The sequence below is a fragment of the Grampus griseus genome (assembly GCF_964374135.1).
Source record: "Grampus griseus genome assembly, chromosome: 2".
Classification (NCBI taxonomy): domain Eukaryota; kingdom Metazoa; phylum Chordata; class Mammalia; order Artiodactyla; family Delphinidae; genus Grampus; species Grampus griseus.
In genome coordinates, this window is record NC_139018.1 from 32,576,053 (window position 1) to 32,603,785 (window position 27,733).

Below are 27,733 nucleotides of genomic sequence, written 5' to 3' on the forward strand. Positions count from 1 at the left end.
GGAAGGACCTGGGCGGCGGGGAGGGGCGCCCATCACTTTCCCACCGGGGGAAGCGCAGAGGGGGCTCCAGGCTGGGTCGCCATGATGTGGTAGATGGACTCGCGGAAGCGCTGGTCCCGGCTGAGCCGCTTGGCCACCTCCTTCAGCTCCTGCATGTTGTTGGCTTCCAGCTGGGAGGTCATGAAGGACTGGGACGGCTTCACTGGGGATACGGTGGCCCCACGGGCCGGCCGTGAACAGCCCTCCCTCCACTGGGGCACAGCCCTGTCCCCAACCCCAGCCCCCCTCCCTCGCACCCCATCCTCCAGCCCCTCCCGGCCCATGGGCTCCCATGACCCCGGGAGAAGCCCAAGGTTGGGGGAGCCGGGCTCGGGCCACACTCGGGGCTGGGCCAGCCCCTCTCCCTCCCTGCCCTGCCCTCTTCCTGCCTAGTCACCGACAGCCCCGACCGTCCCACCCGCCAGGGCCCTGGGGGGGGGGCAGCCACACCCACCGTCATTCCAGGAGGTGCTGGACCGGCGCCGGTGGAAGCGGCAGCTCTTGATGCGGCGAGTGGCCGCCTTGTGGATGTACACGGAGTTCTTCATGATGACCGGCATCTTGGCCTCCAGCTCCGCATTCCGGATGCACTCTTCAAAGAACCCTGCGGCCGCAGTTCCACTGCACCCTCCCCTCCTGCCCGCCCCTCCCCTCCCCAGGATCCTGGTGGGGTGGAGAGGGAAATACGCTGACCCCCATCCCTTTGAAGACCTAAGTCACCTGCCAAAGGGGGCAGAACTTCAGGCTTTCCCCCCACCCCGGATCCAAGAGCCAAAGGCAGCCACGCCCAGGAGATGCCCATCAACACCTATGGGACACCTAGTGCACACCAGGCCCCCGAGTGGCGCTCCGGCCCCAGGCCGGGCTCCGCAGGGCCTGGACGGCTGGGCAGAGCTCGAGGGCTGGGCCGGCGGCGGGGGCAGGGCTTACTCTTCAGGTGGCTCACGTCAGCCCGCATCCTCTCCTCCTTCTGCTTGTTCCGCACCTTGGAGTTGAGCCCTTGTTCCAGGCTCCGCAAGGCCCCCTCTGCCTCCCGCAGACGCCTCTCCAGTTCCACGCGGACCTTCACCTCAGCCTGAGGGGAGAGGCGAGGAGAGGGAAATGGGTCCTGGCGGGGCAGCTATCATCCCTTGGAGGCCTTCCCTGATCACCCGTGGCTCAGCGGGCTTTCTCGCCTCCGGACTGGGATGCAAGTTACCACATCCTGCTTCTTGTCTTACGCCCTCCACCCGATGGCTGGGACTCAGCCCCTGCACGGGACAGGTGTCTCCAATGATGCCTCGCCGCAGGTCAGGCTCAGGGCTTCCCCTCGTGGTGGCTGCACTGCCTGCACCTGGCTGGTCAGATTAGCAGGGCTCATTCAGGAAGTTGCCCGGTGAGGGGAGGGATGTGAGGGAAGTGTCTCCAGGTGAGGGAAGTAAGCCTCCATGTGAGGGGAGGGCCCCGAGCACCACGTGCTCCCAGTGGCCCAGCACCTTGAGCTCCCGCTCGGCCTGCTGCTTCTCCGCCGTCAGCTCCTGCAGCGAGTTCTGCAGCGCCTGGGATTGGCTGGAATAGAACTCCCGCTCCTCCTCCAGGGCCCGCGAGCGTTCCTCGTTCTCCTTCATCCTGCCCCGGGGAGAGGTGTTCACTCAGGGCCCACTCACCAACGGGGCTTCCCTTCCAGTAGGGACCTGGCTGGAGAAACCTGAGACCCTGCTTCGTGAGCCCCAGAACTGGCTGGGTCCTGTCTCCCAGGTGGTGATGGGGGTAATGTGGTCAGTGAGGGGAGTCCTGGGTCCACGTCTTGCTAGTTCTGTGAGCTCGGGGAGGTCCTCCAACCCCTCCAAGGCTCAGTTTCCTCATCTGTAAAATGGGGCTGAGAGGACCTGCCCAGCCTGTCACAAAGCTCTGTTAGACAGGCCTAATGACTGTCTGTATGGGTCACACCATTGCAAGAGACAATTATCAAGTCTGTTTAGGATAGTGAAGGATTGCTTCCCATTTGTCTGGTGGGGAAACTGAGTCCTAGACAAAAGGAAGTGAGTGACCCATTTGATCGAGGACAACTAGAACCCAAGAGCCCAGGTGTCCAGTTCACGGAGAGTCTCCTCTGTGGACTCAGGGGGTTAGGGCTCCCTCACCGCTTCTCCGCCAGGAGCTTCTCCTCCAAGAGCTGCTGCATCTTCTCCTCTATCTGCCTCAGGTTGCTATGGAGACCCCCACTGGGAGGGGGCTCCTCGCTCTGATTGGCCAGTGTCTGCAGCTGGTTCTCATTCTCCTCCAGCATTTCCAGGGTTTTCTTCTTCTCTATGGAGAGTTCCTGGCATGGAGGGAGGCGAAGAGAAAGAGCCTAAGTCAGGTTCTCCGCCATGGCTGCCCTCACCTCGATTTCAATTCCAGGAAGTGAGGCTCTCCTCACTCAGTCCTCTGAGGGACACCTGAAATGTCTTCATTCTTCCCTGAGGTAAAAGGCCAGCGAGGATCTCCTTCCTCCCACTGAGGCAAGGCTACTCCTCCACCGAGGAAGTCAGGGAGGAGCCCAGCTCGTGGCAGTGGACGTGGACGGGGCACCTACTACAACGGGGACCAAAGGCTCAAGGGCATCGTGAGCTTCTGGGGTCCTTGTTCCTCCAGGAACAAGTGAGGGAGTGTGCTGGGCTTGTGTGAAGAACACCCAACAGGAACCAGTCCACGAGCAGACTTAGACATTCTCCCCACTTATCAGACTGGGATCTTGCACTACTAAGAGATTCTGGAGTTGAAACTACCCATGAGAACGACTTCCTGTGGTAAGACAGGGAAAGATAAACAAATAAAGGCACCACAAAGCCGCAGTCAGTCAAGGGGGAATAGAAACCTTGCGATCCGCAAGGCAGTTCATGAATCTGGTAACCATCACGGATCTCCCACGACATGCCAGGCTCACTCGAGGTTCTGGGCTTGGAGAGAACTTAAGATGCAACCTAGTGAAGCTCACTGTTGGGAAAACACAACCTCATGTGTCAAGTGCATTAACAGATGTACAAAGTGCTGGGGGGACCCAGAGCTCAGAGCAAATCCCTCCTTCGAAGAGTCGGGGAACCTTGACTACAGTGATATTTGAGCTGAGCTTTAGGATGAAAGTGTTCTCTAGGCAGAGAAGAGGTGAGAGCACGTTCTGGAGAAGGAGCAGTGTGGGCAAAGGTGTGGAGGGTGGAGGTCACGGCTTCCTCGGGGCACTTGTGTTCAGTGGTTTAAACCAGATGTGGGGATGTCATTGTGCCGCGTGTGGAGGGGCAGCAGAGGGAGAGGGGACAGGAGGGTAGCAGAGGCTGCGGCCAGAGTGTGCACCTGGACGCCCTGCTAAAGAGTTGGCACCTTGTCCTTGACACATGCCCCCTCCTCCTCCTCCCTCGCTGTTTCTGTATCAAGTGGAGGTGATCTGGCAGTGGATTTTCCCTCACGCTCAATTTCACCGGGGAACAGCTCAGTGAATGAGCCGCAAGAAGGAAGTGGTGGGTGGCCGTGCAGCCCACCCTAATCGATCCTCCATCGAGTATAAAAATATAAGCACTGGGGCTTCCCTGGTGGCGCAGTGGTTGAGAGTCCGCCTGCCGATGCAGGGGACACGGGTTCGTGCCCCGGTCCGGGAAGATCCCACATGCCATGGAGCGGCTGGGCCCGTGAGCCATGGCCGCTGAGCCTGCGAGTCCGGAGCCTGTGCTCCGCGACGGGAGAGGCCACAACAGTGAGAGGCCCGCGTACCACACAAAATAAATAAATAAATAAATAAAATATATATAAGCACTAAAGAAGGTGGATTTCCTAAGGCCAGAGTCATGGCCAGGGCAAACTTGAATTTGCCCTCAAGTGTCAGCTGGAGTTCCCAATGGTCCACAGAGAAGAAACCCTTTAGATCAGCTCCCCTTCGTGCCCCGTTTCCCTTGCAGATAACTCTCTGGGGCAACACTGCTGGAAAAAACTGTATCACGTGGCCCAACCGACCATGGCTCCCTCCAGGCAGCCAGCCCGCCAGTGGCCCCTCACCTCCAGCATCTGCTGTAAGGACTCTGTGAGGCGCCTCAGCTCCTTTTTCTCTTGTTCCACACCCTTGAGGCATCTTGCAGTCAGTTCTAGCTCCCTGCAGGGACAGAGGGCTGGGTATGGCAGTGCCCACCCCTCCCAGGCCCCTTCGTGGCTTCTGCTTCACAGAAGTCTATGCGGCTTCCCTATACAGCTCAGAGGGCTCTTTGGAAGGCCAGCCCCTCACGTGGCTGGGTGCTGCCAGCAGCTGTAGGAGCCCAGGGCTGAACGGAGGAGATCCCGGCCAAGTGGGGCTGAAGTCACTTGCTCCAGGTGTACATGAATCTGTCAGAATAAATTCAGGGCCACCCCAAGGGCAGAGAGGAGTACTGGAGAAACAATGGCCTCACCCTGTCTTCCCTGGACAGCCCTTGCTACAATCTGCTCACTCTGACATGGGACATGGCTGAGGCCCTTCTCTGGGGTGACAAACTCCTTGCTGCTGTCTTAACAAGCCTGGGTCCCCTTGGGCCTTTACACCCGGTTTCCCTTCCTCCTGCTTGAGATGCCTTTTACTTCTCCCACCCATTTTCCAACTCCTACCACCCTTCAAGGCCCAGCACAATCTAACCTCTGTTGAAACCCACATATATCTTAATTCGTATAAAACAGGGGGTCTGTGCTGTGCCCTTGAGCACCTGTTTGTACATCATTGTAAACATTGTTGATGTTTCCTGGGTGTGAGTCTGGTTTTCCCAACCAGATCCTCAAGGGAGAGAGGGCTTATCTTCCATTCCAGGGTCTGGCACGATTCTGGAAGTGAGCAGGTGCTTGGCCATTAGCTGATGAGAGTCTCTGAGCTTCTCCCTCCCCGAAACACATGTCTAATGACTTTCTTTTATAACGCTGTTTCAAGAACACTCTTTCTGGGCTATCACTGATAATCAGTAGTGACGATGGTGCTGGGGATGATAATGATGGTGATGGTGACAACAACCAGCACCATGAACAGTAACCAGAGCAGTTGTCTCCAAATTCATGGATAGGCGACATAGAATGACCTGGAGGGACTTCCCTCGTGGCGCAGTGGTTAGGAATGCGCCCGACAATGCAGGGGACACGGGTTTGATCCCCGGTCCGGGAAGACCCCACATGCCGTGGAGCACCTAAGCCCGTGCTCCTCAACAAGAGAAGCCACCGCAATGAGAAGCCCGTGCACCGCAATGGAGAGTTGCCTCCGCTCGCCACAACTAGAGAAAGCCCGCGAGCAGCAATGAATAACCAACGCAGAAAAAAAAAAAAAAAAAAGGAAAAGAAAAAGTAACGACCTGGAGAACTTTTTAAAGTACAGTAAGTCCCCTACATACGAACCTTCAAGTTGCAAACTTTCAAAGATGTGAACATGCATTCGCATGTCCAATCACGTAAGTTAGTTTACGTGTCTGGCGTACGTTGTCACGTGCGTGCATCCTCTATAAATGGTTGTGCTTTTGTGTGCTTTACTGTACAGTACTGTATAGAGTACAGAGTACAGTATCTTTATCTCAAGCCCAGGAAAGAGCTACTACCCACACGTCACTGGATCGTTTTTTCAAGAGGGTGGATAGAATTGAATCCAGCAAGGAACCAGAACTTGTGCCATCAGCGTCAGGCGTGAGTGAAATGGCAGCTCGCCCTCCACCTCCTGTTGCTGACAGTCCTTCAGCTCTACCATCTCCCACCTCCCCTCCCTCCTCCAGTCAGTAACTCTTCTTGCCTGTTCACTCAATGCCAGCCCCTGTATGCCAGTTGTACTGTACTTTTCAAGGTACTATGCTGTAAGATCGAAAAAGTTTTCTTTATTTTCTGTGTTTGTTTTTTATGTATTATTTGTGTGAAAAGTATTATAAACCTATTACAGTACAGTACTATACAGCCGATTGGGTCAGTTGGGTACCTAGGCTAAATCTGTTGGACTTACAGATTGGACTTAGGAACGAGCTCTTGGAACGGAACGCGTTCATGTGTGGGGACTTACTGTATAGATGTCTGGGCCCTAACTTCAGCAGATTCTAATCCTCTTAGATGATTATAATATGCAACTGGGTTTGCAAACCACACACAGACTAAAGATCCCAAGGGACAGACATCATTAGCCAGAATGTGAAGAGACTGTGCAGGAAAGACAGGGAATGTTGAGGATTTTGGCCAAGGGCACCTCCAGACCAGCCTGACCTGTCTGCCCCGGGTAAGGGAGGTTTGCCCGAGGCAGGAGGGGGTCATTGCTCATGGGGATTTCTGATTGCACCTGCCCATGCGTCATGCTCCAGGGTGCAGAAGTGGCTCATCGGTGTGGGGTCTGCAGCTTTTTCTGGGCACACTCCAAGGCCCGGAGCATTGGGAGGACAGATCTAAACCAAGTCATCAAGCAGTAAGGATCTCCTGGGGGGAGGCCTCTCCAGCCTAACGGGAAACATGGGTCCTACATGTCCTAGCCTGGGTGCACCTTGCCCCCGCCCCATTCCCCCAGGCACCACCACCACCTCTTATTTTTTTTATTATTATTTTTTTTTGCGGTACGCGGGCCTCTCACTGCTGTGGCCTCTCCCGTTGCGGAGCACAGGCTCCGGACGCGCAGGCTCAGCGGCCATGGCTCACGGGCCCAGCCGCTCCGCGGCATGTGGGATCTTCCCGGACCGGGGCACGAACCCGCGTCCCCTGCATCAGCAGGCGGACTCTCAACCACTGCGCCACCAGGGAAGCCCCACCACCACCTCTTGATCTGCTCCTGTTCCATCTTCAGCTCCTGTACCACCTCCTCAAACTGCTGCTTCTCGGCCTCCAGCACCTGGTTCAGGCGCTCAAGCTCCTGAAGAGAATCAGAGAGGAAGAAAAGCGTCACAGGCAGCAAAGGGCTCCTGAGGCCAGGAAGCCCCGCTCTAACCCAGGGGACCCTCTGCGGTTCAGCACAGTCTGCACCAGACCTGGAATTAAGCCCTGAGGAGCCCTGGTCCCATTCAGTGACACACAGTCTCAATGACACCGAGATCTGTGATGAACTGGGCTCACTTAAAACACACTTAGAATATATATGCATACGTGTGTGTGTGTGTGTGTGTGTATAGAAATGAATCACTTTGCTGTACACCTGAAACTAACACAACATTGTAAATCAACCATACTACAATAAAAATTTCAAAAATAAATAAAAAATGAAACAAAACAAGAACACACTTAGCATGCTGAGCTAGGGTTTAGAAAGGATCCCAACATTATCTCCTGCGCCAGGATGTGATGATAATTCTAGATGTCTGCTCCACTGGGCAACTCCAGTCACTCGCACCCTAAGGCGTGTTGGCTGGCCCCCAAGCCCTGGAGGGAAACGTGTGTGTGTGTGTGTGTGTGTGTGTGTGTGTGTGTGTGTGTGTGTGTGTAGATTTCCATTAAAGATCCCTGGCGTGGCACCTGTTAGAAGCCGCAAAGGAAAGCTATTCCCAATCCCAAAGTCAGAGAGTAAAGCCCTTTTCCTCAAGGCATCTGGGAAACAATGAGCACAGGTGGCTGCAGCCTCCCCTGGACTCACCCGCAAGGGAACAGTATAGCCAGAAAGCCCAGGACAAGCTGGCCCGGGGAACCAGACCAGTCCCTTCAGGACTGCCGGCGAGCTCAAGTGTTTTCCCAGCAAGCAGGTGCCCCCCAGGGGTTCTGTTTTCCTGGGGTTCAGTGGCAGGTGGTATTGAGGGGTGCACTTCAAGCCAAGGGTGGTTAGAAGCATTCTGTGACAACTGTTTTGTTCTTCCACATTTTACGCTGTGGGAGGATATTATTTCTAGATCCACTTTCTCTCTCATCTTCTAGCTCCAAATTACGCCCTCATTCTTCACCCAGGGGCTTTGTTCTCAAGGAATGGAAACCCCACCAGGGGGTGGGGCTGCCTGTGGGGAGAAGTTGCCCTTGGCTGAGGAGAATCAGAGAAGGAATAAAACCCAAAGGAAAGGGAAGAGTCCGATTAGTGACCCTAGGGTCACTAAAACTAATGTTTTCAAAGAACGTTCAATGACATGGAAGACTGCTGAAGGTACAGTGTTAATGAAGGTAAAATGAAAGGTATCATGAAAAAGGCCATAAAACTGAATATCTGATGTGATCCTATTATGTTTAAGATATATATAAGAATATTATGTAGGAAAAAAGACCAAGGAAAAACACCAAAAAGTTGACAGTAGGGGCTTCCCTGGTGGTGCAGTGGTTAGGAATCCACCTGTCAATGCAGGGGACACGGGTTCGAGCCCTGGTCCAGGAAGATCCCACATGCTGTGGAGCAACAAAGCCTGTGCGCCACAGCTACTGAGCCTGCGCTCTAGAGCCCGCGAGCCACAACTACTGAGCCTGCACTCTGGAGCCCGCGAGCCACAACTACTGAAGCCCGTGGGCCTAGAGCCCGTGCTCCGCAACAAGAGAAGCCACCACAGTGAGAAGCCCGCGCACCGCAACGAAGAGCAGCCCCCGCTCGACGCAACTAGAGAGAAGCCCACGCGCAGCAACGAAGACCCAACACAGCCAAAACTAAATAAATAAAATAAATTTAAAAAAAAATAGTTGACAGTAATTACCGATCAGTTGTGGGGTTAAGGATAAAATATGTTTTCTTCTTCATGTTTTCCAAATTTTCTACAAAGAGCACGATTTCTACCATTAGGGGTTAAAGTTCTATATTAAAGAGGAAAAAGAAAGAAAATCTCCTTCCTGGTTGCTCCCTTCCTTTCCACCTTCCATTTCATCTGGGTGATTCTTAAATGAAGCTGATGTCCAGGTAGAGCCTAAGAATGCTGATGGGAGTGGAACACACAACCTGTAACTGAAGCAGCCAGAACTTTCTGTTCACACGGCCCAAGGCGGCATGAGTGTTTGCGGCACCGCTGCCATGACTGGGGTCAGCTAAGACCCCCTACAGCTGAAGGCTTTCTCCACCACATCATGCTTGTGCTTCTGACTTTTTTTTTTCTTTCTTTTTTTTTTTTTGCTTCTGACTCTTGCACCTGACTTAAGTTGCCAAAGTATGAGGTTGGAAAGAAGGCACTAGACGGCAAATTCCAGCTCCACGGAAGAGCTTCCAAATAGTGGAGCAATAATGCAAAGGATACCTCCGGAGGTAGTGAGCTGCCCATGCCAGAATCAGGATCAGTAACCATCAGGGAGGTCAGCAGAGAGCCTCACCTTGAAAGGGGCCGTCCTTTCCAGCTCCAAGAGTCTGAGTTCTGACTGGGAGCACCCCGCATGGCAGGAACCCTGCCTGACTTGGCCCTGGGCATTTCTGATTTCCCATGTGCCTGCCCACGTGCAAGGCTGAGCTCTCACAGTTCAACCAGAAAAGGGAAGGTAGGCAGGCTGCCCTCCTCCAGGGGATAAGAGTGATGATAAGGGAGCCAGGGACAACTGAGGGACCTGCACCCAAGGAACGGCATTGTCTTCTGACCCCAGGGCAGAAGAGCCCAGGATGGTTCCCTTTGAACTCTCAGCTCGTACCCCAAGAGTTCCCTGCCCTTTCTGCCAAGTGGAGGATGTCAGAGCTGCACCATCACACAGCGCGTATCTGCACAGGCCTTACCGGTCCACAAAGCACTCCCTGGCTTCTATTTCACTGAGCCCCTCAGCAACCTGGGAGCTCGTCAGGCACAGCCATCGCTCTTACTGGAGCACCACAGAGCCAAATCTGTCCAAGGTCACACAGTCAGTGATAGACTGGTACCAGACCCTGAGTCTCCTTTTAAACCAGACTGCCTCTTGGAGACCAGAGAATCTTCAGCTTCTCACTGGGCCATTGTACCAAATGCCTTTCTAAGTGGCCCAAGCAAGGTACTCCCAGACCATCTCTGTGACCTGCAGTGGAGATGGGAAGGGTGAAGGGGGCAGGTGTGTCCATAATATAGATGAACAAGTTAAGGAAGGAAAACCCTTGACAGAATGACTCCGTGAGTTCTATTCCCAATCTAGAGCACACAGCTGACACCGGAATGAGAACCCGAGCACATCCTCTCCCTCCTGCCAGCCCAGAGCAGCCTTTACCAAGGTGGACCCAAGCTGGACCCTAGTGAGTCTTGTTCACATTTTGTACCCAAAACCCAGGACGTTCACAGCTGGCAGGTCTCCTTCCTTCAGCGTGCTATGGCTTTAAGCAACGTCTGTGAGCAGTGGGTCTCTGCTGGCCTCATTTCCTGGCTAAAGACCTAGATAGAGTGTCTAAATTTTCCTCGGGCTGACTGCTGTCCCAGATTTAGTCTCTCTGATGGATAAGTCTGTCTCTCTCTGCCAGCGGCTGTGTCTGTCACTCCATCCCATCCCCTGGCTTCCTAAATTACCTGCTTTTAAGTTGCTGACAACCCACCAGAAGTCTCACTTTTCAAAATGTGCAGAACTGTATGAAGAAAATGCCAAACTCCTAATGTGGGAAGAGCCCAGATGACAGCCCGGACCCAGCAGCCCACACGCTGCGGGGCGGGGAGAAGGCTCAATGCCGTCATGGTGCCAATCCTCAGATCCGTGCGGTCCTAATACAAATCCTCAACAGATTTTCTTTTCTGTTTGTCTGGGTTTGGGTTTTCTGTTCGTTTGTTTGTTTTGTAATTGACAAAATGATACTGAAGTCCAGCTGGAAGAAAAATAGGGCAAGAATATCTGATAAATTTTTGGAAGAAGAAAAATGAGGGTGGATTGTCCTCAAGATGTAATGTAAAATTATAAGAATCAAAAATATTCATTCATCAAGTCATTCCACAACATTTATCATGCACCCATCCTGGGCCAGGTGCTCTGCCAGGCCCCGGGAGTGTTTGGGGTGCTACAGGGCCATGATGCTTCTTGACTGTCGGGCCCGTTTCTGAGCCCAGTGACGGGTGGTTGGAAAGGGTGGGGAGTTTGCAAGAGTCAAGTCAGAGAGGCAGGCACTGAGTCCAGGCTGATGGGCCCAGCCCTGGACTTGCCTGGGAGAGACAAGGAACAGGAACCAGGCAAAGAGAAGTGGACCAAATCAGGCCCTCCCTCTGCAGGCACCTCAGGGTATGCCACTCTGGGGCAGTTCAAGTGCAGGATGGGCTAATTAATGATCGTAACACTCACAAATGTAGATGTTCATTAAGCATGTACTATGTGCTAAGCACTTTCTATGTAACACCTCACTGAATCCTCAAAACATCCCTGATAAGATGGGTTCTATTATTATCCCCATTTTCCACATGAGACTATTAATGTTCAGAGAGGTTAGGTAACTTGCCCAAGGTCACACAGCCAGAAGCAGTGAAGGTCCAATCCAGACACAGGCAGCCTGACTTGAAGTCAGCACCGCTAACCACTACCCTACCCTGCCCTTCAGGGGTGGTCGTGATTTCTCAGAACAGGCAAGGCCCAGTGCTGCATGGAGATCCCAAACGGCATGGACTTCAGCAGCCCCCGTCTTCAAATGAGGCAAGGGTCTCCTTCACGCCACAGCCTGCCCCCAGCCAATGCTTGGCCTCCTTAGAACTTGTACGTTGACATTTAGAGGATGAAGGAACCTCTGATATCATCCAACCCAATCACCTTTATGGTGCCAGAAGCCCCGCTGTGGATGAGAAAGGCCACCGCAGCCTCCTGTGAATATCACCAGTGACAAGCAGCTCATTACCTCCTGACACAGCTTATAAAATTTTTGAATGGCTCTTTCTCTAGAAAGTGATCACCCACCCTTTTTATTGTCCTCCCCCGCGACTGGCAAGGAGAAATACACTTCTTGCCAAGAAGCAGCAGCAAGTCCCAAGCACTGTCATCTCATTGGCCTCCCTGCTCTGCCCGTCTGATTTCCCAGCGAGTTGTCTGGGTGCCCATCTCCCCTACACCACTCCCTAATGCCAGGAACACAAGTCAGTACACTGTGGCTGTGAAAGGGCCCACAGAGCGGGAGGCGGCGGGGAGCAGCCTCGATGCGCCCCTACCTCTCTCTGCTCCCTCTGAAGGCAGAGTTCTTCAGTCTCTTCCATCAGTTTGTCTGCCAAAGCAAGTACACACGCTGTCACGAAAAGCTCACTCCAGATCCAGTCCTGAGGGGTCAGTGCCTGCGATCGCCTCCACCACCCCCAGCTCCTCCCGAGGAAGAGGTCGGCACTGCCGTGCCCAGGCCAGAGGGGGTGGGGCAGCTCCCGGGGATGGACGCTCCACACTGGCCTGAGCTGCTACGCTCCCGTCCCGGCACTGTCCCTGCTTCGTGCATTCATAAGACAATGACAGCTCATCTTTGGAAGCTCAGGTGGGTCTCTGCACCCCCGGGTTAACCTCTGTGCTGGTGTCTGGCTAGTGAGGCAGGGCAGGTCCTGGGGGCAGAGGGTGTCTGGAGCAGGCAGAAGGGAACCAATGCTGGGGCCCCACTTGTCTAAGCAGGGGAGCGGGTCCCAGGCAAAGGACCGACCTCCCAGGCTCACCTCCTTCTTTCTCAAACAGAGCATGCCTACCAGCCAGTCAGGAACAGAGGGGCCTAGAACCTTAAAGTGGGCTGGGGGGTCATCACTGGGACCAAGTCCAGACCTTTGGGGCCCTGGGCAGGATAACGTCAATTCCATTAGTGGGACCCTTACCGCATGCCTGACACAAGAGCTTCCAGGCGTTTTCTTATTTAACCTGATCCTCATACCACCTCTAAAAGCTAGGAACAAAAATGTCTCCATTTTAAGGATGAGGAAACTGAAACTTAGGCTGAGCTGCCTAACGATACACACAGCTGATGGATAAATGACAAAGCTGGGTCCAGAGGCCAGGCTCCTAACCACCTGCCTCCTGCCTCCTGTCACGCTGGCCCAGAGGACATGTATCACGCCATAGAGCCCTCCAGGCTCCGAGCCAGTCTCTGGCTCCTCATAGCCTGCTAAGCCCCACCCAAGACACGCTCTCTCAGTCCTGCATCAAGCCCTGGGCTGCAGCCCCCGGCCCTGAAATGCTACCGTCAGGGAGCCTCAGTTTCCAGCCCATCCCTCAGCCAACCTAAATACTCCTGCTTCTCCTTGGCCAGCTGCAGCCCCTGGGCCTCTAGGCTTTTGATCATGGCTTCTCCCAGCTGGGCATTCTTCCAAGTCCTGGGGAGGGAGGGCAGATGGGACAGGAGAGAAGAGGAAGAAACACAAAATCGTTAAAACAGAAGGGTGGAGGAGAAAGAGAACGTGCATGGTGTGTACTCGCCATTCTTTCTCCTCCAGAATCCCAGCTCGCATTCACCTCGGCACCCGCGGCTCTGGGCACGCCACCAGCATCGATCAGTTACAGTCCCCGGAGGCTGGCCCAGGCTGCAAAGTGGGCCACCGTGGGCTGGGCCAACAGAACTTTGGGAGCAGGGAAGAGATTGCTTCCTGGACTGCTTTCTACACCATTGAATGCCCACCACCTGGCACAAGGCCTGGCACGGGGCAGGCACTCAGCATTATTTGTGGAACTAAAAGCACGACCCAGCATGAATAGGCAGGGGCTGGGACAGGGCTTTGTGTGCAAATGGATAGCGCTGGGCTGGAGGTTTCTGTGATCTGGACTCTGATGTACAAAGCACCAGCTCTGGTCTGAGCTAGGGTTAATTATGGGCCTGGGGAGATGAGACGGGTGTCAGGAGGCAGCCAAATCCTCCTAGCGATGCTGGGTTTGGTCCTGAGAGCTGGAGACAAATGGTGCCCACGTCTGCCACCTGTGACGCTAGACAAGCAAACTCACTTTGCTCAAAGCTCACTTAGGAGACCCCCCAAAGATGCTCGAAATCTGGTCTGTCTCCTCTCCCCACAATAACCAGCTCCCACAGCCCTGTCCTCCCCACCCTGCCCTCTCCTAGGATGCTCAGTGCCCACCGGGATCCCAGCAGAGAGGCAGGGAGATCAGGGTCGGCACAGCCCACACCCTTTCCCCTTCTGGACCCTCAGGCTGACCCCTCCTGCCCGTGCGCACTTACACCTTCCCAGACTCCTGCAGCATCTCCAGCCACTGGGTCTGCTCAAACTCCGACTCGGCAGCCAGCAAGATGTTCCCCTGCCGGGAAGAGGAGCCACGGTTGTGTCTGAGAGGAGGCCACCTTGAGGATCATGGAGGCCACGGCCAGGCCTCTGCAGGCCCTGTTCTGCTCTCCCACCCGACATCCCCAAGTCACTGACACTCTTCCCAGGCCAGCCCGCTGGAGGGGTTGCCCTTAGGGAGCCTGGGGTCCCAGAGAAGCTGCTCTGCCCCTGCTGAGCCCAGGCCAAGGGGAGAGCCTTACTCACGTGGAAATCCTGGTGGGAGATTTTCATGGCATAGGGCATGCTGGGCTCTTCCTTAGCCTCCACCAGGCAGCCCCCCAGAGGGATGACACCCTGAGAAAGAATCAGAAGAGGCGCCCACCCCCACACCCCCGCCCAGCCCAGGTCACTCAAGGCCTCTGGGAGCCCTCAGCCATAGCCAGGTGTTGCCCAGGGCCCAAGAGGAAGCCAGACCAGAACTTTCCCAGAGGGGGCACTGGAGGGTGGGGACCCAGGTCAGGAGGGGTCCAGGGTGGCTTGTGCCCCCAGAAGGACTTGTTTTCCAGACTCCCTGACCAGAGCAGGACAACAGATGGTACCCTACCCTCAGAGGATACCAGCCCCCGTTTTCCCCACTGGGCCCTCCCCCGTTGTGGCCCTGGGGAGAGGCCCCCTCACCTTAGGATGTATATTGAAGTATTTGTTGGTTTCAAAGCTCTTTTTTTCACTCTCAGAGTAGTAAAGAAGAAAGCTCTCTTTGATGATGAAAAACCTATAGCAGGAGGTGGGGAAGGAGGGGCAACAGGAGAGAAGGGGTGAGGTTTCTCGGGACGATAAGAGTGACCTTGAGGGGCCCACGCTGACATGGGGAGCCCCTGGGGACACCAGCTCAGACTCATCCTCACCAACTCATGTGCCACATCCGGGCAAAGGCCTCAGCTGGTCAGTCACCCACCAGCAGGCAGCCCAACCCTGGCACCAGTGGAAGTGGGCACAAGAGGCCTTCAGTGGCTTCCACAACCGGCTCCTCCAGCCCCCTGAGCCGCCACACAGGGGGTATCTGTGGTCCTTCCCCTCAGGTACCTTCAGCCCCGTGAGCCGCCACCTTGGTCCCTTAGGGTCTACCCCAGGAGAGGCAGAAGGAGGGCAAGAAGACACAGGATCCCGACAAGTGGTCCTGAAGACTGGCAGTCAAATGGGGTGTGGATACCAGGCTGGTGAGGCCAGGCCTGCCGCCTACACGTGACACCCGCATTGCCTCTGGGCTCAGCTGCTCCACAGCCTCCTTCTGGGATGTGGGTCTAACTTAGGATCTCTGGGCCCTTGGTGCTTTCTGACTGATGCCCACAGCTGGAGCATGGCCTAGGGACTCTCACAGACCTCGTGCTTGGAGCTGACTAGGATAAGACACCAGGTGCCCTCCAGGGGAAGATCCAATTGGAACTGAGAGCCCCGAGGCTCTGGGACACTCAGAGTGGCTGGCTCCTTCCTCCCAGGGCCCCTGCTAATGTCACTGTTGGAGCCATGGGACTTGGGGGAGCCAGAAACAGCGCTCAGATGGGCTCATGACAGCCAACAGCATGAGTCTCCCCGGCTCTGTGTTCAGTGACACCGTACTGGTAGCTGATATCAGTCATACTGTGAGTATTTACACCATGAAAATCCTCAAATGTTCCAAAGCAGTGCCGCGCCCCACCCCCCTCCCAAGAGAGCCAGTTGTTAAATATTTATCAGCACATCACTGGTTGGACACACCCTCTTGGGAGGGGCTTGAAAAGTTGCTGGCGAATCTCTGAAGGTGCTACCAGCCCTGGGACCCTTCCTGAGGCCGCGGCTACCGCGGGAGGGTCGCTGGCATGGCTGACAGCTACCGTCTCACCTCCCCTAGGAAAGGAGCTCAGCTCTGTCCTCTGCTGTGTGCCTCACCCCAACCACGTTCTTTATTTGCACCGACCCTCTCTGCCCAGCCAGATACTGAGGGGAGCTGTGGACCTCAGCGGTGACATACTGCTAATGCCAACTCTTCCCCCAGTGGAGGAAGAGCACACGAATACCACCCTCTGCGGAACCGCAGGCACCTCCTGGGCCCCCCAGCACCTGACCCCTGCCCACCTTCTTGGCCTTCCCACCACTTCTGCCCCTCAGCCTCTCTGCTCGAGGCGAACACCGAGCTCACTGCCTACTGCGAAGGAGATTGTGCAGCTCTCCCAGGAGTGCCCACTGGTTGAACCTGCCTCACCCTTGGTGACCAGCCCAGCCCACACTGCCGTCGGAGTTCCTCCCGCACTTGCTGACTGGCCATGAGCTTGGCACTTAGCTCCATAGCCACACCCCGTGTGCTCATCTTGTCTGGAGGGGACACTGGGCTCCTAGAGGGCGGGCCATGGTCCCTCAGTCCTGTGGGATGAGAGAGATGTCCCCAGAGAGTTGCAAGGGCAATTCAGAGTAGTTAAGAACACAGACCTGCCGCTTCTCAGCTGCGGGGCCTTGGGCAATAAGCTCACCTCTCTGAGCATTGTGTATTCACCTGTAGGATGAGGGTGATAATACCGACCCCGTCTGGTTATTGCGAGGATCAAGTGAGATTGTGCTCATCGCTCTGCCAATTCACAGAAGACCCAGGACAGGGCTGAGTGACGCATTCCCAAGGTCCCATTACCCACAGGAAAACGGGAGGCAGCCACCTGCTGGGGACCCTTCTCCTCCCTTTTCAATGGCTTCTGAAATACTGCTGTGGACTGAACTGTGTTCCCCCAGATTCATATGTTGAAGCCCTAACCCCCAATGTGAGTGTATCTGGAGATAGGGTCTCTGGGCGGTAATTAAGGTTAAATGAGGTCAAGAAGTAGGGCCATAATCCAACATGACTGTGGCCTTCCAGGAGGAAGCATTTGCTCTCCCACTCTGCCACTTGAGAACAAAGTGAGAAGGCAGCCGTCTGCAAGCCAGGAAGAGGGTCCTTACCAGAACCTGCCTATGTCAGCACCTGATCGCAGACTTCCAGCCTCCAAGAACAGTGAGAAAATAAATTTCTGTTGTTTAGCAGAAGGGTTTAACAGTTCGACTGTTTACTCAGTCTGTGGTATTTGCCTTCCTGATACTTCTGGAGCACCCTCCTCACTCAGAGCAAATCACTGTGTCAGGGGTGGATGTGGGTGGCAGGTAGAAGGTCTCTAGACACACGGGCAGGGAGAGAACGGGGCTCTGGAGGCAAACAGTCTCCATCCCTCAAGCCACAGCCTCAAGCAAGCTCCCAGCCTCACTGAGTCTTTCCTTCAAAGCTCCTCTATAAAAAAAAAAAAAAAACGCTCCTCTATAAAATGCGGGTGCAGATATCTGTCTCTTGGGGCTGATATGAAGATACATTCATTGATTCAGCAAAGAATCGCTGCACTCCCACCTACGCCAGGCAATGTTCTGGGTGTTGGGGATAGAGTTGTCGACAAGAGACATGCAAATATCTGTCCCCATAGAGCTTATACTTGAATGAGTGTGTGTAGTGGGAAGGCAGATGGTAAATAAGTAAGAAAGAAATGCCATGTACTAGACGTCGATAAATGCTATGGAGGAAAATAAAACAGGGTAAGTTACGGGGTGAGGGGTGAGTTGGGGAGGTTTTGATATTAAACAGAATGGCCAGGAAGAGCCTGAAGGTAATATTTGCGGAGAGGTTAGTGTTCCAGGCAGAGGAACTGCAGGTGCAAAGGCCCTGGGGTCGGAAGTGTGCCTGGCTCTGGAAGGAACTGAGGCTGCAGCATGGCTGCAGCAGAGGGAGCCAAGTAGAAAGCAGATTGTGTAAGAGCCTGTTGGCTACTGTAATAACATTAATGATAAAGCTAATGTTCACTTAGCACTTATCCCAAGCCATGCCTTATTCCAAGCAGTTACCTCTGCTAATTCATTTAATACTCACTATTATCCTATGAGGCAGGTGTCTGCGTTTCTATGGGCAGAAATGAAGCAGAAAGGTGACACAACCCGCTGAAAGTCAGACTGCTAGTTGTTAGAGGCTGGTTTTTCCTCTAAGAGGGACGGCCACTGAGGGTTCTGAGAGGGGTGACATGATCTGACTCACACTGCAAAAGGTTCAGCCTGGCTGCTGGGCTGAGAACAGATTGTTGGCGGGGAGTGTCGGGGAGGGGGGGAGGCACAGGGATCCATTAGTGGCCACAAGAGGGGCAAGAAAGGATCCGGCGGATAAAGGCCCATAAAGTCCTCCGCACTTGTCTGCCACGCAGGATGTGTCCCCAGATGTCACGGCCCTCCTCCCCTTGGCCTCTGAAGGAGGGCACAGAGAGGCAGGGGAAAACGGATGTCCAGGGTAGCCTTTGTTCCACGCCAGCCAGACTTCAGCAGGCCTCAGGGCCCCCATGGCTGCAGGGGCTGTGAAGGGCCCATGCGCCACGCGTGCCAAGACTGGCCCTGTTGCAGCTGCTGTCGGTTTGGTTTGGGTAGGGGTGAGGGTCACAGGGAGGGGAGCCGGCACGGACCTGGAGGAGGAGGGTGACTCCCTGGCTGGCAAGGAAGAGGATGGCCCAAGAAAGGGCATATTTGGCAAGCACACTTCGAGGACCCAAAGGGCTGGCTTTGCTTATAACTCCACCTCAGTGCCTGCCCACTGCTCCAGCTGATGACTCAGGCTTCACCTCAGCAGGTGGGGGCCCAGGGCCTGAGTGCCCCTGCACAGAAGGCCACTTCCTCTTCCTGCCCCTTTCTCCGAAGTCCCCTTACTCCCAGGCCTCTCATTCTGACTGCAAGCCAGGGGCCGCCTCCTTCTGGGCCTTGCAGAGTTGGGCTGGCTGAGTAAGGGTCGGAAATAGTCACTGATTACTTAGCTGTTCTCATGTACTGGCTTCCATGCAGAACGTACGTATCAGTATTGGATCCATGTAACAATCCTGGAAGGTAGGGCTTTTTGCTCCCATTTTACAGATGAGGAAACTGAGGCTTAGAGGTGAAGTAACACATGCAAGGTCACACAGCCAGGGCAGAGGCGGAGCTGGGACTGGAACCCAAAGACAACAGCCCCTGCTTCTACACCCACACCACACTGTCTTGGGAGCTACTCTGGTCTTCGTGCCAGCACCTGGGCAGGAAACAGATGGGCCAAAGACAGTAGGTGTTAAGGCTGGGGTAGCCAAGGGTCAGAGCTCTGCCACTTACCAGCAGTGTGACCAGGGCAAGTCCCCTGATCTCTCTAGGTCTCAGGTCCCCCAGAGTAACTTGAGGATAATAATAGTACGTACATCTCTTAGGGCTGTCGGGATAATGAAATGAGTTTGTTCACATAAAGACTTCGAACATTGTGAGACACATGGTAAATATTCCTTAAGTGTTTACTTTTATTACTACTATTTTATTTATTATTATTAGGTTCAATGTCTGCCGCAGCCTCCCCTGACCTCCTTTCCCATTTGTGCTCACAAAAGCTCCTCCTGGCGGGAGCTCTTGGCTCCAGCCCAGCTGGCCAGCTCGCCATCCTCCAAACACACAGCACTTTCCTGCATTTGCCCTCCCTCCTGTCCAAGGCCCACCCTTCTATCCAGGCCAACTTCAGTCCTGGGTGAAGCTTTGCCTCCAGTCCTAGCCCTCAGGGCCTCCCTGTCCAGCCCCTGTGCTGTGGGGAAGCCCAGAGAGTGTGCGTCAGTCTGTGTCTGGGGGGGTCAGTGTCTACCCTGGCTGCCTCTTCTCTCTGGTTTTAAAGAATTTAAGTATTTTCACCTCTAGACTAAGGAGCATTTATGAGGTACCAAGACACTCATTTTTCTAAGTGTTTTATTGACATTATCTCGTTTAAATCTCTTATAACAATTCTAAGAGATGGGGGTGTTTGTTTTTCCATTTCACTGGTGAGGAAACTGAGGCACAGAAAGATTCAGCAACTAGCAAAGGGCAAACTGGGAACTCAGCTCTGTCTGCCTGTTACTGAACCAGGTTCGTTTGCCTGACGCACAGCAAGCCAAATGCTGAGAGGCCGAGGTTTGCAGCAGAGACAGGGGCATATGTGGAGTGGCCGGTACCTCCTGTTATGTGTATATTAATACCACATTGGCAGTTAAAACCTACTGAGAGAACATTAGACAACTTGGCTCCAACAAGGGTCATCACGAGAGCCTGGATCGATCTCTTGGGAAATATCTTCTTATGGATCCCATCAGGAATAAGGTCGATAATTGAGGGATTTACTTAAACCGTCATTTTGTATGTGCTTGCTAGGACCTATACTCCTTCTTGCTAAAACTCTGTACTTGATCTTTGCCACGCACGCTTAAGCCCCAAGTTCTAATCCATACGATGACCAATCAACATAAAGACCCAGACCACCACCCCACCCCCCGCCAAAAAAAAAAAAAGAAAAGACCCAGACCCAGAGCCTTGGTCCCATGTTTGCAATGAAAGGCAAAACAATTCCATTGCTCAAATCCTCTGCAGGCCTTCGCCCCTTAACAGCAGAAAGTAGGCCTCTTCCCTCAAGACTGAGGAATTGGATCAAAAGATAGGGGAGGACTGAAACTGTGCCCCATAGGGTTCAAAACCCATAACAGAAACTGGTGACTCACAGAAACTCTCGAGCTTGTCTTACAGAACTGCAGATAAGGGAAAGGCTTCTTTAAAACCCCTCTGCTTGTAACACAACGAAACCTGCTGAAACCGGAGGGACCCAACCCGGCAGATCCCAGTCTGCACAGAATAGACTTGCTTGCCCCGTAGGTGACCTTTTGACGTCACAGCCTCAAATTCCCCCACGGTTCATACCAAACTCACCTGGAATTTGCACACGGGTCCCATGAAGAAGTCTGTAACTCAGATACGCCTGCGCAGAACACCTCTTTCCTCACCTCCTTCCCTCCAATCACCTCTCCCCATGCCTCAGACCACCCTGTTTGTTTATACCATAAATACCCCAAGCTCCTCGCCTTCCGGGAGACTTATTCTCCCGTCTCCTCACTTGGCTGCCTTGTGAATAAAACTTCCCTCTGCTGTAAACCTGGGTGGCTCAGTGCTTGGCTTGCTGTGCGTGGGGCAAACAAACCTGGTTGCGTCACATGCTGACAGAGCTCAGGTTCTCGAGTGCTGTGCTCTCTGATGCCTGCCCCTCATCGCTGCACTTGTCTCTCCTCATGGCTTCAGACCTGGCATCGTTGTTTGCCTTCTTAGAGCTTCTCTCTGCAAAGTGATTGTAAGCTCCTGGCCGGCTCAGGTCAGACAGCGCGAATGAATTACGTGGTACAGCCTGGGCCCTGGGGCTTGATGATTTCCTGCCCTCAGGGAGCAAATGCAGGAGCGAGAGTTGTATAAATCAATAATTTGAGAACTACTCAATGCTTATCAAGCTCCTCGTTTGTGCCAGGCACTGTTTTAGTAACATCAGAATGTTTGTTAACTACTCATTCCTCACGTGAGCTAGATGAGGTAAGTGGAGAACAGAGAGGTTAAGTAACATGCCCCAGCTTACACAGCTGGTAAGTGGGGAGCTGGGATCATTACAAAGCACCAGGGTACCCTGTGACGTGGTAAGTTTGTATGAGACACCGGAAGAGTACAGACCAGTAAGCAACAAATGGTTTGGGTGTCCAGCCAAGGGAGTGGCAAGTGAGAGGAGGTGACAACTGAGCAGGGTTTGGAAGAATGAATAGGAGTATCTAGGAAACTGAGAGGAAGAGGAAAGGGGAGATGCATTCCAGACAGAAGCAACAGCAGATGCAACAAATAGTGTGTTCGAGGTTATCGGAATATGTCTGGCATTACTGGCAGGTAGGTGCCAAAGGGGTGGGCAGTGGTGTGGGAGGAGGGAGAGTAGGGGGTGAGTCAAGGTCAAAGAGACAAGTGGGGACCAGGTCAGGGTGGGGCGTGTGGTCCTTGTGAGAAGGTGGGGCTGCTTCTTGCAGATGAAGGGAGCTGCCAGTGGGTTTCAAACAGGGCACTTGTGAGGTCAAATTGCAGTTGTAGACATGGTGACGGTGGCTTTGAGGGCTCCACACCCCGGCAAAGGTGCAGATTAGAGTTATTGGTTATAACAGAGTTATTGGTTATTGCTGATAAGAATCAGCAGGGCTTGTTGAATAGACAAGAGTGGGGAGAGCAGAGTCTGGGATGACATGAGGGCCAGGCCCTAGCATGGGTGACAGGGTGGACACAGGTGCAATCCAAGCTGAACTAGGGAACCTTCCTAAGCTATGCCTCCACCTTTACTCCCTCCTCAGTGCTCTGAAGGTTGACGAGGGCTCAAGCAGAGCTTGAGCGCTAACATAGGCCTCACAGTCGATCCAGCTGGAAGTGAGGGAAAAAATGTTACTTAGACCCACAGGTACCTTCTAGGCTGGGTGGGTCCTGGCAAAGAAAGGCCCATCTACTCTGCCCGAGCTCCTTAATGTTTGGAGATGCAAAAGCCAAGTGTGGGCGTACGGGCTGGAAAGGGCTTTGCATCACAGAGTGAGAGAAACTTGGAGTTGGGGGAAATCCTGGAGGGCGGTGGGGAGGAGGGGTGATGGGAGAATGCAGAGGCGAGAGGATGCAGGGAAGTTGCACGAGCCCCGGTCCTACAGGGTCAAGAGATAGCAGTGAACAATCCCAGCTCTGATGCTAGTGAGATGCGGTGCCTGGAAAGCTCGAGAAACTAGGGAGCTGACCCTCAGCTAGGTGCTTGCACCTCTGGGATTTAAATGCCTCCTCCACCCTGCTCTTTGCCGAACCTTCCCCTCAGCACAGTCTACTAGACCCCCAAAGACCTTGTGTGGAGGCTGGTGAATCTGTGTGGCGGGGGTGGGGTGGGCGCGAAGACGGAGGAACGAGCCGGGGTCCGTATCTGCTAGTGCAACAAGAAGCATCTACACTGGGCAGCCAATTCATCCAAAAACAAGGAAACAAGAGCTTAGAGCCCCTCGGGGATTAGCAGAAACCCTGCGCAGGCTTTACACTTCCTCAAGTCTTCCTGTGGGATGAGACCTTGGGCCAGACGTCTCACTCTCAAGAGGGCAGCCGGAGCCCAGCGGACGTGCGAGCTGCCCATGGGTTATGTTTCACGGGAAGGCGGGATACGCAGCCTGGCTGCCCCTCCTTCCCTGGGCACAAACGTCCAGCACAGAACCAGCACACAGGCTCCCCCATCCCTGAGCCCCTCAGGCGCTGAGAACGGGGGTGTGGGGTTTGAAGCCAGGTAAACCCTAGAGCCAGGGAAGGACAGCTTATCAGAAGTGTCCCTTTCAGAAGTGACAGAAGGAAGGTAGAAACGACACAGCCCTCAGTGCGTGTCCCTTTTCATTCTTTCCGGGTGGCCTTGTATGCTCGGGGGATGCTCATCCTGGCCTCTGCCGCTTGCCTGGCTCTAGGTCTGAGATGACAGGACGGGAGGAATCCTGCCTGTGACGTATTGATACATGGGTGATGACAAGTTAGGGTTTAGGAAGAGATCATCAAGTCCAAGGGGCTCCAAAACATGTGAGGATTCTTCAAACAACACAGTGAAGACGAGCTTACTAGGTCAAGCAGATAACCGTGCAAAGGCACTGGGTGAAATGGGAGGGGCCTTGGAGCCCCGCCTTCTCTCCCCGCCCCCCTGTGGTGGAGTCGAGGCACTTGCAGAATCACCATGGAACAGAGTTTAAAAGCCACAATTTGATCCATTTCCATTCTGTGGATGAGACACTGCCAGCCAGCGAGATGTGACACAGCCATGCCTCGGCCTGAGTCATGCGCTGGTCACCGGCAGAACTGGGACTGGAACTCAGAGGTCCTGCCTCTAAGCATGGGTTCACCTGCCACCAACGGCCACAGCTGCTCTCAAAAGAAACGGCTTTATATTTCCAAGTGTTGGACTTAAGGAAGTTGAATTGCCTGAAAGGGTTCTGGCCCCCATTTTCAAACAGGCCATCAACAGCCTCCACTGCCAGCTCCCTGGGAGGGCGGGGAGAGGAAGAAGTGTGTCTTGTCGGCACAACCAACTCCTTTAACTTTGGTGCAGGCGAATCAGCACAGGACCGCAGTGAAGCCTGAAATAATGGGTGTTAATTTCATCTTACAGCTGTGCTGCGATCCGGAGAGCGTACCCATCTCCTTAAGCTAAGGACTCCGTGTAACCTCGATACCACCACCTCAGAAGGGGCAGGGTGCGATGGACAGAAGGGTCTGGGGAGATCCCTGCGCTGCCACCTAGCCACTGCCTACCACCAAATGCTGTCCTTCTAAAAGAAGTTTGGAGAACACAAGTTGATTAGAAAAAGAGGGGCCTGCGGGCGCCCTCCAGCTGGAACAGAACAAGCAGAAATGCTGCAGCTGTGCTGGGGGGACACCTCCCAGTCAGCTGTGAGAAACGCTACATGAGCCAGAAAGTGAGACCAAATCCCAGTGTCACTAGCGTGAGGCAGAGCCTAGCGCATGGAGGTGATATGCTAGCTCTTCCCCTCAGCCCTTTGGGACAGCTCAGTACCGCAGTGTCACCTTTAGGAAGCGGCGCTCAGAGCCAAAGATGAAACTCCCGGACCCAAATCTCTGTGTGAAGAAAGTCTCCCCAGGTCTTTTTGGTATGATGACCACTAACTGCGCAGATCACCTCTCCACACCTGCGCAGGTTGTGGCCTGAGATTTGGGAAATCAGGCCACTGTCTCCATGGTTTCCCTGGCACTCCGTGGACACCGTGAGTCTCAGCTCCCTGAGGCAGGATCCACCGATGTTCCCCAAGAGTGAGCTGCTGCTGGGCTAGGCTCAGGGCCCACTAGTCACCTTACACCCGGGGGGCTGGGGGAGGAGGGACGGGAGTGTGGACGCTCCTGCTGCAGGAAGGAATGGGCTGGGCCCGCCTCATCAGGGGCTCCAGCCTTGGGAGGTGTTGGGAGGGATTTGGGAGAGGGACTGGAATGCCGGGGAAAGTATGAAGCCCTGAGAGAGAGCTGGCCTGTCTGCTGGACCAGCCCTACCACGGGGCTGACACCAGCCAAGGCAGAGATGCTCTACTCCCTTCCTCCTTGTCTGAGCACCCGCATCTCCACTGCTCACAGGTTAGGGGGAGGACAGAGTCATCCACCTTGCCCTCTAGACACCTCTTCCAGATCCTCTTATCTCTGCTAAGGAATGTTTTTGATTCCTTTCTCTTTTCGTTGTTCATGGAAAACTAGCTGACCCTTCAGCTCAAAGGCACCTTCCCGCCCCAGGAAGGGCAGGACTGCTGGGGCACCAGGAGCTGGAGGCACAGCCCCGAAACACACCCTGAGCGGAAGAGGTTTTACAGAACCCAGCTGGCCGCAGCCGCCGCCATCCTGCCCGTTCGTTATTTATGTGGCTCGGGAGCCTTTCCAGGGCCCCTCCTCTTAGCTGTCCCCCTCCCAGGGCATCGATCGCCCTAATGGCAAGGCTCTGCAGCGGCGGGCCTGAGCGGCCCCTTCCAGGCCTTCCTGCGGCTGCTAATTAGCTGGAGTCCACAGACTGCACTTCGCAGATGGGGAACTGGGACCCAGGGGCCCTGCTGGGCGTTGAAAGGGAGCTACGCTTAGCATCATGCCTCCCCCATCCCAGACCCTCTCTGGCTGGCTGTTGCTGATCCAAGGCTAAATCGCGTGTGTGTGCGTGTGTGTGTGTGTGTGTGTGTGTGTGTGTGTGTGGCTGGTGTGTTCCCAGAACTGTGAACATGGACAGAGGCCTAGAGTGGGCAGGGGGAGTCTTTTCACAGTGGCAACTCCAGAATTCCCACAAAGGAAGGGAACAGAAGTGACAGTCTCCTTGGAAGGGGGCTGGAGGGCTTGACTTTGCAGGGCATGTAGGCTGCTCTGACTTGGATTGGACGGTTTCTGAGTGGCTGTAGGGGTTACTGGTGGAGCTCCTTGGGGTGGGGGCACTACAGCTCTCCAAGGCCCCCTTGGCTCCGTCACTGTGCTTTTAGCTGGAGCTTTTGTCCCCAACACCTCCTAGCCCTGGAATCAACTGTAGCTGCAGGGGCCAGGTCCCCACACCTGAGGGTTGCAGACCCCTAGCATTTACTAGGGATGCAATCAGGTGAAAATGCCTGGAAAGAGTCATCTTGGATGTCTGGAGGTAATACCAAGGACAGCAGCCAGACCCAGTGGAGGAGTGTGGGCTGCCTGGAGCAGCTGAGGTAGAAGTGGTGATGGGGCCACTCTGCTAATGGTTCTTAAATTTATAAGCGGCCTTCCCATCACCACTCGGGCGCCCTGGTAGAGACAAGCTTGCTCCTGGCGCTCGGGAACTGCAGCTCAGACAGCACAGCCCTGGAAACCCCTCACAAGATGCTCTCCATGCTGCCCCAGGCCTCCATTCAGGGGATCAGAGATAAGCTGAACTTTGGAGGAACTCAAGGAGCCTACATCCCATTAAACCCTAGAGTGAAATCCAGCAGAACTAACAAAAGTATGCGAAACCAGATATGTAAAACACCATCTACAGCTCCGTTTGTTCTGTGGTCTTGCAGACATATTAAATTATTCATCAAAACAGAACATCAGAACCAACCACTACCATGTCTCCGTGAACTGTGTTCCTGGGAACATATGAAGCCCCCCCTGCTCAGGGGCAGACTCATAGTGTGGGTTGGGAAGGGGCATCTAGACACAATCCTAGTTTCCTGGGCAGGATCATGCCTCCAGGGAGGGGCCAATCAGGGTCTGAGTTCACTAGGCCATTCCATAGAAAACCTCAGAACTGAGATGGGCTTGTCCAGAAGGTGTCCCATTGCTCCTGAAACCAGCATTGGGAGCTTCCTGCAAATTCAGGGCTGTGAACTCCCCCTTCCTCCAATACCTTCCAGGCTCATTTATGAGTGGAAAATAGCTACTGATGTCTGGGGAGTGTGGCCTCTGAGTTGGGACCAGGAAGCTGATGCTGAAAGACCCAGGCTGCTCTGACCTTCCCAACCACTCCTTCCAAGGGATCCATCCTTCTAACAGGACCAGTCCATCCTTTCCCCCACTTTCCTCAGTCTCTGCCCCATCTCCCTTGAAATATATGCATTTCAAGGGACAGTTGGAGGGGCTCCTAGCATCACTCCTCCAGGGGTGGGCACAGAGCCTTCTAGGCCCTTCTCCTGGCCGGTGCCTTTCAGAAGCTCTCTTAGTGTATGTACCAGTTGGGGGTAGGCGGAAGTGGGGGGTGGGATGTAGGACACCCATGTCCCACCTTAAGTGCACTTCTAGAAGCCTGGAGCAGGGGAGTTGTGAAGATGATGGAACCCAGTGGGGCCCCCATGAGGCTATCTTTGGCTGGAGACAGGGCTTCTTCCTCCGCAGCAGAGTATGGCCCAATCTGACCCAGCTGGGCTCCTACCACGGCCACGCTCTTCAGCCCACACCCACTCTCCCCAACCCGACTTAAATCCATTCTGCAGAGAACTCAGCGGTCCCACCCCAGCTCGACCAGCCTCGGGCAGAGATGACCCAGCCCAGGCTAGGATCCACATCTTCCAGGAGGAGCCAGCGTAGAGTGAAATGGGCCGAGGCCAAGGTCACAAAGGAAGGCAGAGGTAGGACGGTAATGAAGGGTTTGGTAGGGGGTCCTTCGGCCCTGGCTCCCTCCCCCGGCGGTCCTCACCGGGCGCGGCAGGGGCACTCACCGTCGGGACCATTTGGCCGACGGCCTCCCGAAGGGCCGCTTCCACAGCACACCATAGAGCTGCACTTTGGTGCTGATGTCCAGCGCGTCCGAGTCAGCCTGCTCCAGAGACGGCGAGGGCGACACCGAGTTGGATTTGGACGTGAACATCCTGCTTCAGCGGGGCTGCCACAGCCGGGCC

At 54.5% G+C, this 27,733-nt stretch overlaps 1 protein-coding gene across 1 annotated transcript; it reads right to left on the bottom strand.

The window, feature by feature from the left end:
- Window positions 1–32: 32 nt before the first annotated feature.
- PLEKHD1 (pleckstrin homology and coiled-coil domain containing D1) lies at window positions 33–27,702 on the bottom strand (the record flags this gene model as incomplete). The annotated part of the gene is made up of 13 exons (XM_082647835.1): window positions 33–202; window positions 494–643; window positions 970–1,114; window positions 1,515–1,647; window positions 2,163–2,341; window positions 4,048–4,141; window positions 6,777–6,871; window positions 11,970–12,022; window positions 13,009–13,100; window positions 13,955–14,031; window positions 14,262–14,351; window positions 14,676–14,769; window positions 27,554–27,702. 13 exons carry the CDS (start codon window positions 27,700–27,702, stop codon window positions 33–35), a joined length of 1,521 nt encoding a protein of 506 aa, XP_082503961.1.
- Window positions 27,703–27,733: the final 31 nt, after the last annotated feature.